The sequence below is a fragment of the Parasteatoda tepidariorum genome, chromosome 2 (assembly GCF_043381705.1).
Source record: "Parasteatoda tepidariorum isolate YZ-2023 chromosome 2, CAS_Ptep_4.0, whole genome shotgun sequence".
NCBI lineage: Eukaryota > Metazoa > Arthropoda > Arachnida > Araneae > Theridiidae > Parasteatoda > Parasteatoda tepidariorum.
In genome coordinates, this window is record NC_092205.1 from 22,430,236 (window position 1) to 22,452,927 (window position 22,692).

Here is a 22,692-nt window from a genome sequence, read left to right on the forward strand (position 1 = left end):
GTCAAAACCTGTCTTAAATAATGACCCAACTACTCTAAATAGTTAAACCTTGTAACCATAGTCACAGCCACCACTCCAGACGAATGGCTATGGGATTCCTTTATATAGACAAACTATACTAAGGCTTTGAAACAAATATATTTGAAAATGTTTTTACTTATTTTGGTAGGGCCTCATAAACGAAAAAAAATTTTTTAAAATGCCTATTTTTTTTTATTTTTTTTAGACTGAATTGTTGGAATTACCCGAAGGTAGGAGAAGGGGAAGGAGACCACGATTGGATCCTACCAAACTGGATTACGATAAGGTCACGGGGGAGGAGAATGTTTCAGTTATCAACAGGCTTACTGGAAAAAAGGTAACCTTCTATTTCTTCCTGATATCCCTAATGCTCAACTAAACTATTNTATAATATATCGTCTAATTTATCCTATCGTCAAATTTATATAATATATCGTCTAATTTATCCTATCGTCAAATTTATATAATCAGGGGTGATTGTGAGCCCAAGTCAAAATTCCGGAAAATTTCTTGAGTTAAAAAAAAAAAAACAGTTTAAATTGAAAAAAATTTAAGCAAGTTTTTTTTTCCTCCTTTTTCGTAATATTTCTTGGTTTACATAAAATATATTTAAAATTTTGCACATGCCTATACCATTTACATATACCTATGATGACCTGGAGAATTAATTAAAATGTACAAATATGTCTTTCTTTCTTGAGTTTATGCTTATAATAACTATTTACTGATAAAAAATGAATATTAATCACGAATATAAGCTTATAAAGTATCTGGCTCTCCCTTACAAACAAATAAACTGTGTTTTTAAGTTCCACCTTTGAAAATTTGATTTTTGGAAACTTCTGCGATCAATGATTTTTTGAAACGTCTGGACTTTCGATCTCCGGAAACTTCCGGATCACTGTTAGCGAAAAATCCGGAAATCCGGATTTTTTCCGGAGCACAATCAGCCCTGCATAATGCAATACTGATAACAGCACCATCTGCTCAGGAATTCAGGAATAAGAGAAGTACTTTTGTCATCAGTGGATATTTTAACATGAAATTATTATTTTTTTCTTAATTTCAACAAATATGGGGAAATTTGAGAATATACAGGTAAACAGGAGATAGTCATAAAATACAGGAGTCTTTGTTAAACAGGAAACTTGGCAGGTATGTAACTGTACTTTGAAAATAATTCTTAGTTAAATTGAAATAATCCAATTTGATTTAACCACATAATAGTAAAAACTCAGATTTTTAGAATTCAAGTGAAGGAAAAAAATTAAGAAAAAAATAAATTACCTAATGTCTGTTCCAGCCACTGCAAGGTATGTACCACTTTGATCAAAACATAATGATTTCACCTGTAAAGTTAAAATAAATTAATAATTAAACTAAGATATCAGGAAATTAGGTAATTACATAAAAATCAGGGATGAAAATGGCCAAAAGGGAAAAAAGCTGAATTTTCATGCGAGTAAATCTTACATGATTTATAGCAAAAATATCAGTAACATATTCTCATCCAGTATAGCTAATGCTGTAATGCCTATATATAGCAATAATTGTCGATAGAAAAACTGCCACATTTATAGTAATTAATTCAAGAAAAAACTTACTTTTTACAAGAGCTGCATAAAGGATTTTAAAATTGCGTTAATATAAATGAGGATATTGAAATGACGTGAATGAAACTTGATATTAGATTTCCAAAATGTGAAAATACAAATCATGATGCGTAATTTTTAGATCACGTCAATACGAATTACGATGCGTAATTTCTAAATGGCGTGAATACGAATCCAAAGTCTAATTTTTAAATCACATGTAAATACGAAAATAGATGTTGGACATTACAATCGCAAAAGCGAATCGCGACATCGGATTTTAAACTCGCTTGAATACGAATCGCTACATAAGATTTTAAAAATGCGAAAATACATATCCCAATATTGTATTCTTAAATCTCGTAAATAAGAATTGCAACGTACGATATGGGAATCACGTGAATAAGAATCACAGAGTACCACTTTTAAATCATGTAAATAGGAAACTCGATGTTTGATACTTAAGTGCAGCGACGAGTGGATTTCAAAAATACAAACTCTATAGCAAGAGGTAAAGATGGGAAAAATTTTATTATCTGTTCCTAAAAGTGGAGAAAATAGATAAAATAAGTAGATATGAGGAAGGGTTGGCAGCTATGTAGTTTGAATTTTCTATTTATCTCTGAAAATCGGCAATAAATATTATTATTTTATTTCAACAGCTGAATTTTCAGATAAAGCGGAATATTTATTTATAAAAAAAAAAAACAGAAACTTTTAGAGAATCGGAGTTTTTGACAAAAACGCTAAAATTTGAGAGACAAAAGCGAAAAAGGCGGAAATCCGCTAAAAAAACGGAAAAATCTCACCCCTGAAAAATAGATTCCAATTAATTTTGGCATCATGTTTGATAATCTTGTCTTTAATATAAAAAAATATCAAATATCAGATTTTACATCATTTGCTGTTTAATTATACACTTTTGAAATTTTGAAAATTCACAATCATTTACAGATAGTCATTTTGCTCATTTTTTAATGGCATTTTACGAAATATACAACACAATTAAAATATTTTTAAAAATATTTTTTTCAAATATGACAGTTAAGGAGGAAAATTTTAACTTTAAAAATCAATATTTCTTAAGTTACAGGTATTTAAAATCTATAAATAAACTAAAATATGGATGATTTTTTATTTCTCCGTATTTTTCCTGCATTCTGCCTAAACATCTCTACTTATGAACCAAAAATAAATTTAATAAAAGATCAGGCAATTTAATTTGGCATGGAATCACCCTATTAAATAAATTAAATTGGAGCTTCAAGGTAAAATTTGAAAAATATATATATGTGTAGTTCATGCTCTTTAATACAACCTTCAATACAGCAACCACTTTATTATAATAACCAATGCATAAAGTCCTATTTGCTATTTCATAGACATGTTATTCTAATGTCAATTAAAATGTATGTAAACCATAAATCATTCAAAAAATTTTNTAAGTATCTGATTTAACTAAAATCAAACAGTAATTTCATAATTTAATATCTAGCTAAAATCATCAATCTTCAGTAATTACATATTAATAAGTCGTTTCTCCTATACTTTTAATTTTAAAAAATACTAATACCATACATCATCATTTTAATTTCCATTATTTTATACTCTACTTTGCCTAAAAACTTAATAATAACCAAAAGCAATGTAACAAAAAAAAATGCATATGATGGAGAAAAGCTATTTTATATACATATTTTAAGCTGCCAAATCAAAATACAATTGAAAACTGCTGCTATAACTAGTTTTGAAAATAATGTAATTTAACTGCTCATAAACTGTGGAATACATGTTAAAAAAAGCAGGAAGTCACTGCCGATATCTGTCGAAATTATTTTTTAGGCATCAGACATCGAGTTTCTTGTATAATGACTTTCATCAGCCGTAAAATTGTAAAAAACACAGGGCGTGAAAAATATGTTATGGGAATTCAGAGACGAGAGCGAGAACCTTATCGCTGAAATATATTTACTTTTACAAAAAATTAGCTGATCGAGTTTTTTTTTTTTTTTTTTTGCATCTCTGAATTCACATACATGAATATTTTGCATCTAGAGTGAATTCCCCTTATACATGATTGTGTGTCCTCTGCTTGACCGTTTCTCTGCCAATGTCCATTAGTGCATATATGATGTAAATTCTGCTGGTGGAATAGGGTTGTGTATCTACGATATTTACATTATGAATAAAAGTAGATTACTGTACTAAAAAAACCATAGCATGATCTGTGGTAATGAGGATTACTTTCTGAAATCTCCCCTCCCTGATTCTAAAGATTGCATCTGCAGGTTGTACACCAATGCAGAAACTTACAATGTAATTCCATGCAAATAATAAAAAAAATCAAAATTTATTACAAATAAAAGTAAATTACAGCACTAAACGAACTGCAGTGTAATCTTTGGCAGTAAAGATTATGCACTGAAGATTGCATCTGCAGGTTATACACTACTGCAGAAAATTACCATACAATTTCATACAATAAATAAGAAAGAATTACAATTATAAATTAAAGTAGACTACTTCACTAAACAAGTATAATCTGTTGCTGTGAAGATTACTCGCTGATATCTCTTCTCTTTGAGGATTGCTTCTTTAGGTTATACACCAATGCAGAAAATTACTAGACAATTTACATGCATTAAATTAGAAAAAAATTGCTTTATTTTGTGTTTAGGAAAAATAATTAAATACTATTTTGCCCGGGTTTTGATTCGCCATGCATGTGGTGAATAATCTCATAAATGTACATTACTAGGTATTTCACAAATTATTAACAGACAAGTCTGGATCACTATCTTTAAAAATTCAAATGTGTTCAAAACAATGATTAGAAAAATGAACTTTGAACATATTTTTCAGTTTTAGAAGGAGAAATCTTTTCTTTTTTGTTTAATATTTAATTTTTAAATACTCCCAATTTTATCAGCGAACATTTTTTTTTCTCCATTTGCTCATCTTTTTTTTAAAAAAAATCTCAAGTAGGAAATATTCTGCAAATGAGATAATCTCTTTGCAAAATAAATGATCTTCAGAGCCCACTGCCGTGAAGGAGGGTTTTTAATTCCGGGTCAACAAGCACCAATTTAAAAGTAATTAAAATATTAATAAATGAAAGAATCAGATTTCAATAATTGTAGAAGACAAAATGATTGAAAGAGTTGAAACTCAGGGATGAGATTAGCCAAAACGCAAAAAAGCTGAATTTCCACAATAGTAAATTTTACGCAAGCGCAACCCTTTAATAATAAATTCCAGACAGTTTAAGGTAANTCTTTGGACAGGATTGCTGTGGATTATTCACTTAGAAATAAATCTCATAAAATTGTTACCAACTTACTTCATAGCTTTCATCTAATGTCAATGATTTGAAGTTTTTCAATTTTCGCAAATCCCAAAGTTTGACAACAGAATCATCTGCTGATGTGGCTAAATAGTAACCATTTTCAGAAAATGCTATTGCAGATATGGGGCCAGAATGACCAGGGAAGTTTGCAACGTTTGTTCTCTCCTTTAAATCCCAAATTTTTATAATAGAATCTGAAGTTCCAGTTCCAAAAATCAATCCATCAGGGTGAAACTGAGCAGTAGTCAAAGCTATAAGAAATGAAAAACATAAATGACAAAAATAAGTGCCATCATTCCTCCCTTTATTACATTGGTCAAAATTGAGAGATTTTGGAATTAGCCATTGGCCAATTAAAGCATTTAACAGAGGTCAATTTTTCAATAATCAAACATTCAAAAGGATTGTTCTTGATATATAATATACCTTTCAAGTGATTTTTTCTTCTTAATTAAGAAAAGAAAATATTGAATAATAATTTTTTATGGTCCTAAACAAAATAGTTAAATAAAATAAAACATAATTCCTACAGTAAAAAGTTAAGTTTCTATGCCTGAGTATTTGATCAGAAGAATAATATAAGTTAAAACAATTTGTCAGTACTTGGATATAAAAAACTGTTAAATAGAACATATTTTAAACTAAAAATGCACAGAAAAATAATTATTACTTAAATTATTGATATTCAAATATATGAAATAAATATAAAAAAATTATATTCGAAAGTCCTCTGTTTCATATTTTAAAACTACAAAGATTAAATATTGTTGTTGCCTATTTAGACAATACTAATTAAAACCAAAAACATAGTACTTTTTAAAAAAATGAGTCCTGAGAAATGTTCTGATTCAACAGTAAGCATGTAGGATAATTAGAACCCCTTCAAAACTTGGGGGAAATTATATTTGTAAGATTTATTTCTCATTAATTTCTTTTTAAGAACTGTTTTTCATTAATATTTTAGAAGCTTTAATAGAATGTGATAATTCAATTTTTTTTTAATAATAATATACTTCATTACCCTCTAAAAACTGTGAATTTTACTTCTAGCAGGGGTGATTGTGACACAAACTGAAAAACCCTGAAAATTTTATGTGCAAAAACTCAATAAGATATCAATTTATATTCTAATCTTAGTCAATATAATTTTTTATAATTGAATTAATTATTTTATAGTAACTAATTTAAGGACACATTCTTACAAGAATCGCGATTATTGGATTTAAAAATCGCATGAATATGAATCACGATATTGGATTTTAAGAATGTGAAAACACAAATCCATTATTGGATTTTTGAATGGCACATGATTTTTTAGATGCAGTGACTAGGAATAGCGAAATAGGATTTTAAACTCGCTCGAATATCAATCGTCTGATTATTAAATCACATGAATAACTTTTATTAATTAGGTAAATATGAAAATCGATAACAGATATTAAAATTTAGTGAACATGAATCTCGATATTAGAGGATNACAAATCGCATTATTGGATTTTTGAATTGCGCTGCACACAATTTTTTGATCCAGTGACTAGGAATAGTGACGTAGGATTTTAAACTCGCTCGAATATGAATCACGATGTTCGATTATTAAATCACATGAATACGATTCACAATGAATAACTTTTAAATTAGGTAAATATGAAAATCGATAACAGATATTAAAATTTAGTGAATATGAATCTCGATATTAGAGGATTCCGCCATAGTTTCAAACATTAAAAACTATGAAGAGCGGACAAACCAAAAATGTATAATTGCAGAATTGCAGTGTTTGAAAAAATCTCGTTAACGCGATTCAGTGAAGGTTTAAAAATTTTAATTCTAGATTGTAGAACTTAATTCTTACTCTAAATGTTAAATTGCAGTGATAATTTCATCGGATCATAAGTTCTGATTCGTGGAAATCCGTAAATCAATGGTCTCGAGATGTGCAGAATTCTGCGAAAAAATCACAACTTGTTGGAAGAAATATTGCCTTGGCTACTAGTTTCCAGACCTGGAGGAATAATACGAAAAACCCGAAATTCAGGGGTACACCCGGAATACAATCACCCCTGTTCTAGGGAAAAATTCCCTACTGGTTAGGGATATGTGCTTCATAATAATAACTAACCATAACTTGAAATTAACACTGAATTAAGGAAAAAACTTACAATGCTGACTTGCCGTTGTATCGCCAACTTTAGTCAAAACTCTGCCAGTACGCAGATCAGAAAATGCCCAGTGTTCATCAGTGGAAGTACTCAAAAGGTAATCACCAGTAGCATGTAGACTCAAACCAGTAACAGCACCTTCATGGGCTTTAATTGCCAGCACTGTCTGTGATGTTGGAACATGCCAAATTCTGATAAGGCTATCGGGTGATGCTGTGATAACAGTGTCCTAAAATTAACACATAAACAGTTTAAAAGTTGGAAAAAATATAGAAACGTGAGAGTGGGGGAAAAAATAAAAAGTCTGAAATACCTATCAACTCAAATTATCGAGAAAAAATGTATTCTTTTCACAGGGTGCGTAGTCAAATTTCTCAACAAAAAATAAGCAACTTTTTAAGTACTTTTTAAGCATTCAAAAAATATTTGTAAGCACTATATACATTATCAAAATGCAAAATAGTTTTCAAAGACTTTACATGATCATGATAAAATAACTAGTTTCTAACAATGAACTCTTTTCTTGATTATATGAGCCATTATAAAATTATCGAGAATTTTCGGTTCACTTTCAGAAGGTGGAAAATAAAGCTGAGTTGCAGATGAGAGAGCAAGAATCTCACAGAGCCCTGCTCAGTAGACGCAGATGTAGACTCCCTAGTATTTCATCAAACATGTAACATGATTGGGGTGCTTATCATACGTTGCGAACCGACGGTATGCTGAAATAGATTGTGGTTAAATGATTTGTGAAAACGTTGAATGGAACAAAGTAAAAACCACGCTTTCGCATAATACGCAGCTGAAAATAGACATGGTAAAGGAAAAAACCTCATTTTCGAAAAGGAAAAATTAAGAACTTTTTAAAAACACCCCATGAAAAAAGCACCTTTAAGGGCTTTTGAAAACGGAAATCAAAAATAAGCACGGTTAAGCACTTTTTAAAAACGCTACGCACCATGTTTCATACTTAAAGCCTTTTATTTACAAAATGTGAACATTGAATGTCCAAAAAAACTGTTAAGCTAAGGATATGAATCATGATTAAAGAGAATAAATTTACTAATGAAATTTAGAAACTTATTTTCAATTGAAGTTGAGAAAGTCGGAAATTCTGCAAAACTCACACAAGATTTATTGCAACAGTTTTCAATTTTTTAAAAATAATTGACATGCAATGCAAGAATGGATTTTAAAGGTAGCCTAAAAAAATTTTTAAACAATTTTGAGATTTTCATAAATGAAAAAAAGAATATAAAATTCCATAATTTGACAGCATATTAAAAATCACACAACACAACCAAGAGCCACAGCTACATTTATCAACAGAACTGTCTATTTTAAAATGAGATCAGGAAAGCACCTGATTCTTTTATTTTACACAACAGTTTCCAATGCTATTTTATTTAATAAAAAATAAATAAAAGAAAAAGTGGAAATTTATTTAGGTAAACCAAGGACATAGAAAAAGATCTATAAAAGCAAGAGAGTACTTAGGGGCTGCAGACAGAAATGGAGCTCCAAATTTTCCAATGCTCCAGCAATTTTATTGTATCCTACAGATATTTAAGAGGCTTGTCACACCATTACCAATGCTATTCTATTTAATAAAAAATAAAAAAAAGTGGAAATTCAATTCGAAAAAGCAAGGACCCAGAAAAAAATCTATAAAAGCAAGAGAGTACTTAGGGGCTGGGACAGATATGGAGCTCCAAATTTTTCATTTCTAAAGCAACTTTATTGTATCCTACAGATATTTAAAAGGCTCGCCACACCATTATGGCATTGCCCATCAGTCAAATTGCTATAGAAAGACGATTATCAGCATTCAAAAATATTTATAATGATTTAAGATCAAATACAAAGGATTTATTAGATTCAATTCTTTTCCTAAGAATGAAAAAATAACTCAATTGTGAATTAAATTAAATTTGTATCCTTTGAGTGAGCTTATGACTTTTGTTTTCTTTTTATAAAAAATAAATTTCAAATTAAAAACTAAAAACTCAAAAGTGCTCATAAATTGACGTAGCTGAAGCCTTAGCGGAGCCGGTGCTAGAGCTTAGCTTATTATCTGGGAGCGAAGCTGGAACATCGCAAATTTTTTGTCTTTGGGTCACTGAAGAAAAGCACAGATAAACTTGCAACACCATTGAAAAAACTTAGCAGCATTATTTATTTTAAATCTGGATTTTGAAGTTTAAAAAATATGTTTTACCCACCATTATGAATAAATAAAACTTTACATATCAAACTTAATTCTCAAAAAATTCTTCTTACTCTTCACTTTTATATTCTATCCATACAAGTAGGCCTCAACATAAATATAATTTAACTACTGTTCAGATTTATATTAACTCATAATGTTATTGTCATATTCTGATTGACATGGTATCGTCCTCAAATAATGACAAACAATATATTACCTCTTCTGGATGAAAAATGACTGATGTCACTTTCTTAGTGTGACCCTTCAAAATGGTAATCACTTGTTCAGTATCTTTATTAAAGATAGCTGCATTCTTATCATTACCACCAGTCAATATCTTGCTTGTGTCTGTGGGGCAAACATCCATAGCCAAGATACCTGGAACACTAGCACTGTGAAGGCCCTAAAACAGAAAGCATATCACATGACTTTAAAAAAAAGGGGGGAACTGATTACTTACCCAAAAAGCTAGCACTTTTAGTTAAACTGCCTTATGTTGTAACGAAATTTCACATAAGCACAAAAGACATAAATTTTTACAAATCTCTAGCTGAAAAATTGCACTTTACGTAGCATCTAATTGATACCACTTTGCAGGAAAAGGATTTCAGTACTTAAAAGTAGCAATTGAAGAAGTGGAAAATTTAAGATAGTGATTGAGGAAGTACAATATTAGAATCATTTCATATCAAGTAAATTTATAATAATGAAATAATACTTTTACAACTGTTTATTTCATGAACATCAAGTAACAATTTACATACATAACCCTCTCATTATTTTTCTAGAAAAAATCTACAATATCAATGAAATCGGACTGTTGAAAAATACCACATATAATAAATTATAAATATACTATTTAAAATATAATTACAATTTATATTAATAAGTATTTTTCACTTAATTAAATCAAAGATTTTTTTTTAAATGATTTAAACCAAATTTTTTTTAAATCAAGCAATTTAAATCACGCTTTAATCAAGCCAACTCTGCCTCAAGTTTTTGCAAACTTTTACAAAAAGGAATGGATTACTACTAAAAGATGAACGAGACAGAAAATATAACATTTGCAAAATATTTTGATTGTCTTAGACTAAGAAAATTTTCAAAACATAAGATTAAACTGCAATGTTAAAATATTATTAAAAATATGAAAGACTTCAATCAGAAAACTGACAAACTGAAAAGCTCAGTTCTATTAACCCAACATAAAACTTTATTTAAATAAATTAGTGAATGACCCCATATAAGGATAATTAAAATATTCAAATTGCAAGCACCGGACCTCAATCTTTATCAGGTTGGCACTCGCACACAACTCTGAGAAGAAGAAAAATTTCCTAATATTTTCATTCTTACATTATAAAAATTTCCCTGAATTTTGTAACCATTCGTATTATTGAACTAAATGTAGATTTAAATTACACAAGATTCAAATCAAAATGCAGAAAAGTCTCAGGCCGTAATATTTCCCAATAACATAATTTTTTAGATTTGAAATTTTCCCCAAATTTTTTTTAGATACAATAACTTTTTTAAAATTATTTTCAGAAAGTTTTTTGTTCAAACTTTACCAAAGAAAAAAAAACAATTGATTTTATACAATTCTTGACTAAACTAGCACGTTTTAATAATAGTAGAAATCAAATTATACTGAAATAGTAATAATTTATAAATTATAATTTGTAAAGTGACATTTTCTTTGTAATAAAAAAATGTCAAGCAATTGTCTTTTATTTTATCAGATCAAAAATGCTGCTTGAGTTTCTCCTAAAAATATATTTTTTTTTGGAAAAAAAAATTTTTTTTTGTAAATATACATATATATATATAGATAGATATGTATTGGACGTTTAGACACGTTTTTCTAACAATGACAATATTTTTCCCACTCATCATGTCCTGTGAAGTTTGTCCTTCTAAGAATTTAAAAATTTATTTTAATTAGGTTTTCTGGATGAAAAGTGCACGATTATTTTTCAATATTTCTGATTTTTTTCATAGTGGTCATTTTTTAACAGCCTTAAAAAAATTTTAAAATGACATGAAAAAACTTAGCAAAAGAGAGAAAAAGATTTTTTTAAAAAAATAGCAAAATATCACATACCCAAAAGAAGAATTTCATGTCTGTATTTTACATTTTATTTTATACTACCGACATTGAACAGCCGACCCAAATTCTTGGGTTTAGGACTACTAATGTTCAACTCCGTAGCCCTGTAATTTTGAAACCAATCCAGAAGAACTCCTGGATCAAGTACTGGGAGAAATTTGCCTTTGTGGAGGACTTTTTGTTGGAACTAACCCGCATTTGCGTTACATGGAGAGGAAGACGAGAACCTCCCACAGTTAGCCTGACCAAAAAAGGGACTCTAACCTATGATCTGTCTATCACTGAAGATATTTCACATCAGCACTGTGGTCAGTGCAAGCCGGAAGCAGATTTGCATCAACCAGCCATCGCTGGGATTCGAACTCTTCTCACCTCATACGAAGGTAAACGCTCTATCCCCTGAGCCCTCGCGGATCTGTATTTACATTTTATTTTATTTTATAACCATCATTTTGAACAGCCGACCCAAACTTTTGCTTACGAATATTAACATTCAACTCCGCAGCCTTGTAATTTTGAACCCAATCCAGAAAACAAGGATACTTCTGAATCTTTGTGACGCATCAGATTTAACATGCATCAGTCACCATTTACTACACGGGGGCTAGTGGGGATCTAACCCACAACCTCTTGGACAAGGGCCCAGTGCCCTACCAACCAGGCTATCCCGGCCCTGTATTTTACATTTGTAATTTTTAAACACTCAAGAATAATACTAATCCAAAAAATAAATAAGAAATTATTACTGGGTGAGAGGCAAGAGTCTGAAATTGGCGAATTTGTTCTGGCTTCACAAGATCTTCAGGAACAGATTTACCGCGCTTCTTTCTTTCAGTAGTTAATAGTGTGGCTTTGTCTTGAAGCTAGAAAAAGATATATTTATTCATGTTAAAAATAGATTAAACAAAATTGTAAAAAAGAAATAGAAAACAAAATAAAAACTGAAATATTACTTTTTGAATAACTTCTGGTGTCATTCCAGCCTCTTCCATTGGTTGATCAGCAATACCAGCTGCTTCCACACCATATTGCTGAATGAATAAAGAATGAGTTAGTAACAAACACTAAATAAATAAACTTACATGCAAAATAACAATATTTAACAAAGACATACCGGCTGTTGTGCACCCACTGGAGCAGCTGCAATACCAGCTTGAGGTTTAAGAGTTGCCAAAGCTGAAATAAAAAGCAAATAAATAAATAATCATGTAACAATGCATATCTTTAAATAGCAAAACTTTTTAGCAGCAAAGATTTAACCACAAAAAAATCTTTTTAGAAACTGGCTCCAATTGACTAGTGACTCCTAACATATTCACTGAAAATATTACTAAAATATTGACAATTTTGCAAGTTTCAAATTTTGTACAAAGCTCGAAATAACAAAACACCTTTCTAACTTTTGATCTAGCAATTTGATTATCAATTGCATGCCTTAGGATCAATCTGAAAGGTTCGAAGGGCTAACCATAAATATGCTAATTAATTAGTGCAGATATTATTATAAGATGCAAAAACACACTTTCTCCTAATTAATGAACCTTTTTTTAACAAATTTGTATTCTTGAGCCTCAAAATAAGGGGGATATAATATGGTTCAAATATTTTGGTTAGGTCAACAGTTGAATGTTAGGACACCTTAATGTCTAGTTTATTCTTTACGATATTTGACCATCACAAAGTGATTCCCAAATAAAGTTTCCAAAATATGGTGAAACGAAAAGTAAAAATAAGATAAGAGGTATAAACTTTAAATTGCTCTCCTTCTTAAGCTATTAGAATCATAATTTCCAGATCACATTTATATCCATTAATTCCAGGATCAAGAACAAAGAGTCCATTGAAAAAAAGTGCATATTTACTCAGAGAAAATGAATTTTTGAGATCTATTCTGTAACTTAAAGCATCATTTGCACTACCTACTTAAACATATTTAAAGTTACGCTCTCAAAATATTAAGATTCCTAGCAAATACAAATCCTATCATTAGATACATCATTAAGGTATTCACATATTATACCTGCACATTGTACAACTTAAAAAATACAATAATAAAGTGCAATAAAGTATATATATCAAAGTATCAGGATAACAGTTTAAACAATATCAATAATTTAAAAGTAAATATGGATTAATTATTAAATACACAAAGAATAATAAATCCTTTAAATTTAATTTTAATACTTTTTCTGAATAAGAATTGATAATATAATTTTTACAACTTTCTAGAAATTACTACTAATTAAATAAAATTTTACAACTTTCACACCAACTGTACTTTTTCTAATCAAATCTTTAATAACCCTCAGACCTACTATTGTCTTTAAACTTAACATTAACACTTAACCTATTATTAGTCATAATTTCTTTACACAAAAACTTAATTTCCCAGACAGTTGACCACAAGAAAATGTGAGGATATATTAGATATATATAAGTTTTATAAGATTTACAGTATAAATCTAAATCATTCCAGCTTATTATCATATCCTATAACCCTAGTGCAGAAGTCTAATAATAAAAACAAGATGTAAATTACATTGATCTTACCTTCTCTAGCAGCTGTTACTTCCTTAGTTAGACGGGCAATTACACGACAGGCAGCATCATGTTGATACAGAGCATGAGATAATTCTAAAATGCAAGATAAACATTAAACAAAACAGCTTTACTAACATATTTTTGAAAAATAAATTTATTTAAAAAACTAATGTTAAAATAATATGCAGGCATACCACATCAGTTTGTAGAAAAGCTGATTTTATCTTGGTAATATAAAACTCCAAGAATGGACTGTCCCAAATTATCATTAGTAACATATTAAATCTTATAAAAATTACTATTTATCGGAACTATTACAGTAAATAAGAAATAAATTAAAACTATTTGCTTATGGATGGTACTAAAAGTGAACAATAATAATCTACCTCAGCATACTAGGCACTAAATGCAAGAGATTAAAATTAATTTAAAAATATTTCTTCAAACTAGTTTTTTTTGTTTTTGTTTTCCTTTTAAAAAAAATAATAGATTTAGTAAGAAGTCATTTGCACTTACTTACATTCTGATTTAAGTAAAAATAAAATAAATTAAATATGGTATTAAAGGGTTTACCACTATTTATTTTAAGCATGATTTACAATTATTTAATATAACTAATTTTTTAGTAAGCATTTTATAGAATTTTCCAGATTTTATTTTAAAAAATTTACAATTCTCTATTTTTTTTCCTATTATCAAATCTTATGACAGTTTAGAACAGCACAGTTTTATACTCTTATCAATAGATTTAAAAAAATGTACTGATTGCAGATTTTAATAATGGTAATTTATCGAATCCAAAGTAACTAATCCAATAAATGTAACTAATCTAACAAATGTAACTAATCCAACTAATTTAACTAATCCAAAGTAATTTAAAATGATAGCTTAAAACTCAAAGAAAGAAACTAGTTTAATTTTCAAGCTACTTACCTTGTCGAGCAGTTTGTAGCTGTTGTCGCAATGTAAAACTATGAAGCATGACAGCATCCTACAATACAAAATGAAATTAATTAAAATATATTAAAAATAAATCATTTGCTTACATTTTTAATCATACAAAACACAATTTTAATTATTTTTCTGCGAGAAATGTTTTTAAAAAAAACTGCAAGCGTTATGAAAAAATTACTAACAAAACAACCAATAATAATTTAAAAATTTACAAAAAAAAATATTAGATATAATTTATATTTCATAAGTTATATTATTTTAAAATAATAAAAATATGATATATTTAAATTTAATTGTCGAAAGAGTTGGCAATCAGCCTAAAAAAGAGTTGTAAAAGTTGAAAGAGAGAATTTAAGTACCAAACAAATATATTTGTGTGATACAAATAAGGGATTGCTTAAAGATTTCAAAAACAAAATATTAAATCGTACAAAAATTGAGGGGGGGAAAGGAAATCAATCAAAATAATTCAGTAAAAAAAATTACAAATTGGAACATTTTTCACAGTTTTTGAAAGTTTTCAGAAATTTTGCAGTTGAAACTAAATTTCATAATTGGTTACCCTAAGGATAGAAAATCAATGAGTTATTTCTCAAAGTAGTTATCATACCCATTCATCTTGAAGAGTCTTAAGAATAGCTGGTATACTAGTAGCTGAGGGTGGTCGAGGTTTTACAGCAGGTGGGGCTGAAAAAGAGACAACATTGCAAAGGTTATATTACCCTAATGTATAGTCTATTATTTGTAACCCTGATGAGTTGTTCTTTAGTATTGCTCAAACAATTTTTATAAGATAAATGCATACAAATAATAAATTTAACCACCTTAAATAACAAAAACACATTTGGTATAATAATTTGTTTTATTAATGTTAATCATTATTAATACAGTCACCCCACTTAATGGCAAATTAGATAATCAAATAACTCTGCTTATATGAATAAAATTTAATAGAAACAAATGATTTATATGAAACTGCTGTTATATTTTCCCGTTTAAACGGATATTTGTTGTTTCTAGCCCACTTCTAGTTGCATAAAGAAAGTGTACTAAAATGGATTTTTAAAAAATTTATTTTTAAAAAATTTTTCACTAGCTAGAATGGAATTTACTTATTTCAGTTAAGAATATAAGAATATAATTGATGATCACTTAATGTTCTTTTGTTGCTCTAAACAGGTGTTAGGAGAATAGTTTAAGAATTAATGAAATCGCACTGGCAGTTATACAGTCAAATAGTTATACATTATACATTAAAAAGGTTTTACCCCTCTTTGACGTTCTTCACCCTCACATCATTTAGAATGTAAAAAAGGTACTGAGTAATTTGTTTTACAGTCACAACTTACGGTCTCCTCCTGGTGCACTATTAGCTTTGATAAGAAAAGGTTTCAAAATATTAACACCCTAGTGTATTGGGTGTCATTCTCGTCAAGTAGAATAATCATTGCTTACTCCACAGTGAATAGCTTTTAGTCTGTAGCAAGATGAGTGCAAAAAGGAATGATTTTAATTGATCAGAGGAGAAAAGCAATTAATATTGGAAACAATAAATTTCAAAAAAATCCCCAACTGAAATAGCACATCAATTTGGAATTTCTCAATTTTCAAAAATACAAAAAAAAATCAAAGTATTTGAAAGGAATACTCAAGTCATGGAAAGTCTTAGAAACAGAAAGGGACAGTCGAATTTTGATAAATTGACAAACTAAACGAGTATAAGCAGTCTTCAAATGCAGATATTTTTCAGAAGGAATAAAATAATATTTTAGTACTTTTACTGGAATGTCAAATATTAGATTTCGCAAACAAAAAGATACAATAAAATGAGAATGGAAAAGTTACTCCAAAAAAGAGAAATTGTATAAAATAATTGTAATAGATGTTAGAACTATTTAACCTGAATCTCAATAACTGATTACCGTTACTAACAATTCTAAGACTTGTTATTTTCCAGGCATAATATAGAAATTTTCCAGGTTTTTTGTAAAAAATTTTTTACTTTTCCTGACTATTCCCTATTTTTCTAAAGTTATAATAAAATTCCCAGACACTTCTAGGTATTCCCTGTTCTCCCTGACCAGTGGGAGTCTTGTTAAATTATGCTTTTCATTAGCATTGATTCTTTTTTTTTAAAATTTAAATGGCATTTTTATTTCTTAATACTGACACAGACGGTTTAAATTATAATTGTTTATTGATCCTAAAATTGAGTCTAATCAGAAAAAAATTAGTTCAATTTAATCAAAACACTATACTATGCATTAAATACCATTAAAAAGATTAAATATCGCAAAAATTTAGAATTGAATAATGCACTCTCCTTTTAATCCAATAACGCCCTTTATTAAATAGATTTGGCTCAAACCTATGGTGTTCCGTTAAGTGGGGTTGATTGTATGATTTAGCAGAGCTTTAATTGGTAGATGTTAAAAATAAAATTTTTTTAAAAACTAATTTAATTTTTTTTCAATACTTTTTTAAATTAATATTCCATTTAAATCACACTATTAGAAACTATACAATGAGCAAAAATACAATTTTTGAAACAATGATGACAGGATAAAAATTTAAAGAAATAATAAAACAATTAAATTTACTTTTAATTTCAACAAGACTATCTTCTGTCAATTCTTTTCCATTAATAGGATCTGTTCCATTCTCTAGAATATATTTAACAATAAGCCTCTTCTCAAATATATTACCAGAAACAGGAGACACAACAGGCTGTTCAGGAACTTCATTACTTACTATAAAAATTACACAAAAATTATTTAAAGCAACAATAAACATGAAAATAAATAAATAAATGAAATGAAATAAATGTTGTTAAAACACCTTTAAAATGGTAAAATTTTTTACTAAAACCTATCTCAGTGTCACCTTTCTTTAGTAGCATAAATTCCAGTGATGGTATAATTCAACAACGGTTTCATTATACTAAAGAGATAAATATCCCATGTAGCAAGATACGTAAATTAAATGAAAAATTTTGGGAAATTGGTAAAGTCAATACGCTTTATATGTAAATTTTAAGTAATACTGACAGAATGATATTACCATTGAGATTTTTGGTAAAAAGCTTAGGTATATTTTACATAATATTAATGAAATGGATTTTACCAACTACCCTTCTGTAAGATTGCTTTTGCATATTGTACGAAAGCTTTATTTAAGCAAATTCTTTGTTTTTTGGATGACAACTTTTTTTTATAATTTGACATTTCAACTTATGTACATATTGATGGACTGTAAAAATAACATACTCATCCTTGTCTAATAAAATGTCGTTGGTAAAATATTCTTAAAATAAACGAATTTGTTTAGAAATTTTCTGTTTTCTTGGGTAATCATTTTTTGCTCGACATTTCAATTTCAATCCCGTGAATACGAATCACTGATAGAGAGAAAAAAAATTTTTTAATGTTTAGTTGGTCCCCGTAATCAGAAAAATTCGAAAGATTTTTTGATTTTATTACAGAGGCCGGCAAAATAAAGTCTGAAATTGGGAATCTCTTGCAAAATGCAGCAGGGTTGCACACGAGTGTCAAAAATCTTTATCACTGAATCCATCTCAGTATACACAAGCGTGGACTCGCAAGTATTTTATCAAACATGTAAAACAAATCGTGTTGTCATACACTGGTGGTAAGCCAAAATAGATTGGGATTGAATTAATTGTGAAAATGTTGAATAGGATAATGTCTTTTTGCATAATTTGTTGCGAAAATCAGATGGTAAAGAAGAAAATCACATTTCGGGAAAGGGAAAATTAAGCATTTTTTAAAAATACCCATGGAAAAAAGCACCTTTAAAGGCTTTTAAAAAATTAAAATCAAAAATAAGCACCTTTAAGCACTTTTTAAAAACGCTATGCACCCTGTTTGACTCAATCAAAAATAGGTTGTGCAATCCCTGTATTTAACTTTAAAATGAAATACATTCCAATTGGTTGCTACTAGTAGTTGATTGAGCATTGATAACTTTTCAGTAGGCAGGTAAGTAACATAACTTATGAAAGCTGTAAAATCTATTAGCCTAAAAAAGTAGAGTACAGTGGGTGATCGGTTAACGAACATAATCCATTCCAAGACTATGTGCGCTATCCGAATTGCTCGTTAACCGATCATCGATTCACCATAGACTTCTATGTGAAATCGATTAATTCGTTCTGGGGACCCTAAAAATTAAATTTTAAAAACTGTATAATTTCTTAGTAAGTTTTTAAAAAAATAATACATGCATATAGTCTTGCATATTTATCAGTCTTTTTCATTTTTTGCTTGACATGTTGAAGAACATGTCCAATATCGATTGCTTTTCTCTCTTTTTCAGAATTTTCCGTAAGTAATTCATAGCATTGTCGTTGTAAAGATCCCCAACCCTACTGACATTAGCTTGGTTTGGGTGCCATTTTAAGACCATTACTCAGACATCCTCCCATTTTTTTCATAAGATCTTTAATGGCAGATGTCGGCATTAGTCCTCTTTTGTCTTCCTCTTGTTCAGAAGGAGACACATTTCGCTGTGTTTCTTGGTATTCTTCATTCAAAATTTCTTGGAGTTCTTCTGTCGTCAGTTCATCTTCATGTCCCATTATGAGCTCTTCTATGTCATCCTCGTTCACCTCCAATTCCAGATCTCTAGCAGTTGTCAAAATTTCATCCATAATTTCAGGAGTGTCTCCCTCATCACCTCCGTCTCTTTGAATGTAGGATGGACACAGCTTCCGCCAAGCAAAAATCAACTGGCACTGTGTGACTTCTGACCACGCCTTTTGAATGATACGAATAGCTTCAAGAATGTCAAATTTTTCTTTCCGAAACTTTTTTAAAGTCATTGTTGAGGAGAATTGGCTTGCTTCAAAACACTGACGAAACAGCGCGCGATTGTACAACTTCTTGAAAGCCGCAATAACCTCCTGATCCATCGGCTGAATCAGCGAAGTTGTATTCGGAGGTAAAAACTGAACTGTCAGCCAGGGAAAGTCTGCAAAAAATTATCTTCAAGATCCTTTGGGTGACCAGGTGCATTGTCCAATAGCAGCAGTGCTTTCAACGGCAAGTCATTACAACTTTACTTTACGACAAACGGCAACACAAACTTTAAATAGCCATTTTTTGAAAAGATATTGCGTGACCCATGCCCTCTGATTCGATCTCCACATTACTGGCAGTTTGCTCTTAGTTATGGAATTGGGATTCTCAGAGTGGTAAATGAGAAGTGGTTTAAGTTTCATATCACCACTAGCGTTAGCTCCCAAAAGTAACGTCAATCGGTCTTTCATAGGTTTATGCCCAGGAACACTTTTCTCATCTTTCGTGATGTAGGTACGGTTCGGCATGCCCTTCCAAAACAAACCAGTTTCATCACAATTAAATATTTGTTGTGAACGACTGTTTCAATGAATTCTTGAAATTTGAGACAGTACTTCTCAGCAGCTTCTTTATCTGCACTAGCAGACTCAACATGCATTAATACATGCTTAATTCCAGATCTTCTTTTAAACTTTTTTAACCAGCCAGTGGCAGCCATGAATTCAATCTCCTCGGATGACGAACCTGGAGGTTGTTCTTTCAATTTCTCAAAAATTTCTCCAGCCTTCTCTTGAATGTTAGGCATACTAGTTACATCTCATTTCATTTCCCGTTCATTTATCCAAACTAAAAGCAACCTCTTCATTTTATCAGGGATGGCACTCCTTCAGCTGTTTGAGTCTTCTTGATGATATCCTTCTTAGCTAATATTTTATTTTATAACCGTCGTTGAACAGCCGACCCAATTTCATGGGTTTACGACTACTTACGTTCAACTCCGTAGCCTTGTAATTTTGAACCAATCCAGAAGACAAGGAAACTCCTGGATCAGTACCCCCAGAGGTATTGATTTGTTGTGGGAACATGGAGGACTTTGAGACTCGACAGATTTAACGTGCATCAGTCACCATTTACTACACGGGGAGTCTTCGGCCGGCGAGGATCGAACCCACGACCTCTTGGATATGGGCCCAGCGCCCTACCGACCAGGCTATCCCGGCCCTTCTTAGCTAATATTGTGTATGCTGTAGACCTGTTCAAGCCATACTGTCTTGCAACATCAGCCATTTTCTGTCCACTCTCAACTTTGGCTATCATTTCTCGCTTGGTGTTTATAGTGAGAACAGTCCTTGACACTCCATGCTTTTTGGGACCCATAATATTGTCAGATTTCAGCTTTTATATAAGGGGTTCAGAAAAGCACACACGAAAATTTTAGAGGAACAGGAACCAACTAGCGTACACAATTGACAAAGTTTCAGCGCACACTAGCCCCGCACGTGTGTTATTACCACATTCAGGGTTGCCAATGGCGACTAATTTGTATGAATATTCTATTGGAATTTTTTTTCAATAGAACTTTGAAGTTTAATAGGTAAGCAACATAATTCAGGAGAGATGAAAAACAATTTTTAGTCCGTTTCTCACATTTCACGTATTTTTACGGCGGTAGCGCATCATCGGCACCTTTATATTTTATAGTCTGCACTGCTTGAATAAATTAAGAATTCGCATAATTTATTCGTCATGTCAGCAAATCCACTCGCCCATAACTTATCAGCTGTCAGAAAATATTAATATTCATATTGAAATTGAAGTAGTATTCAAGTGTGTATTGATTTTAGTCATAATAATAATTATTGAATGACCTTTAAATTCATTGTTAATTCAAGTTTCATTTAGCAATTATCAATACTAAGCATGCTTTAAACATTTCTCCTTTCAGTGATCTTATTTTGTATGCAAAAGGGTAACAAATGTTTAATATTAATTTCTCTTCAGGCCGAGAAGTGTTCATTAGAATTCGTTTTGTTCATTATCCGAATATGTGTTCGTTGTCCGAACACAAAAAATCTTTCCTGAAAGTGTTCGTTATCCGAACACAAAAATCTTTCGTGAAAGTGTTCGTTAACCGATTTGTTCGTTGACCGATCTGTTCGTTAACCGATCACCCACTGTATTAATTGTTAAATATAGGAACAAAGCAGACGCTCCTTTTAATGCGATTAAGAAACAATAAACGGTAACCCAATTTCCTAGCTAAAATTTAAAAAATTACTAGTAAAACATAGTTTTAAACACTTATCTTGCATATTGTTCTGCAATTCGTATTGAAAAAGCAGCCTGACTTTAAGAGCAGGGTTGCTCGGCCTCAACGGAATCGACTGTGTAAAATTCGTCCGATAAATTAATAGAAAATCATTCACGAACACATAATACAATGTGTATTAGCATAAAAATTGGACAGTAGATAGAACTAATGAATAAAAATTGCAATGGTAGAGTTGTGTTATTATATTCTATAATGTTAACATTATATCTTAAACTGAAAAAAAACGAAACGAATTATTTAAGAAAAACGAATTATTACTGTTAACGAACTGTTTAAGAAAATTTAATTCCCCAAAAGAGAATCAAACAGAATGAATTACTAGGTAGGAATTGTAAATAGATTTTAAAGACGTACAAGCACATGTGAGAGACATCCTTATTTTCAGAACAGAAGAATCAGAAAATCAATCAGCTTATGTCCTTTACTCTTTCTAAAAACAAAATTAAATATTTTATTTTTTTATAATCAAAACCACCTGAAATATAAAAAGGCAGATGTAAACACACAACCGGCAAAATTTCTTCAGTTTACTTCATATATGAGCATCGATTCAAAAAATATCGACGTTTCCGACTTTTTATTTTTGCTACTGTGGGCATATGTTTAAG

General features: G+C 30.0%; 1 protein-coding gene across 1 annotated transcript; it reads right to left on the minus strand.

The window, feature by feature from the left end:
* Positions 1 to 1,008: 1,008 nt before the first annotated feature.
* LOC107436857 (pre-mRNA processing factor 19) lies at positions 1,009 to 22,677 on the minus strand. The gene is made up of 12 exons (XM_043048623.2): positions 22,439 to 22,677; positions 17,536 to 17,685; positions 15,546 to 15,622; positions 14,915 to 14,972; positions 13,991 to 14,074; positions 12,555 to 12,616; positions 12,394 to 12,471; positions 12,187 to 12,303; positions 9,545 to 9,730; positions 7,119 to 7,347; positions 4,954 to 5,210; positions 1,009 to 1,370 (listed from the first exon to the last, which is right to left on the minus strand). The coding sequence occupies exons 1-12, from the start codon at positions 22,455 to 22,457 to the stop codon at positions 1,305 to 1,307; spliced, it is 1,383 nt and encodes a 460-aa protein (XP_042904557.1). The 5' UTR covers positions 22,458 to 22,677; the 3' UTR covers positions 1,009 to 1,304.
* Between the last annotated feature and the right edge of the window lie 15 nt (positions 22,678 to 22,692).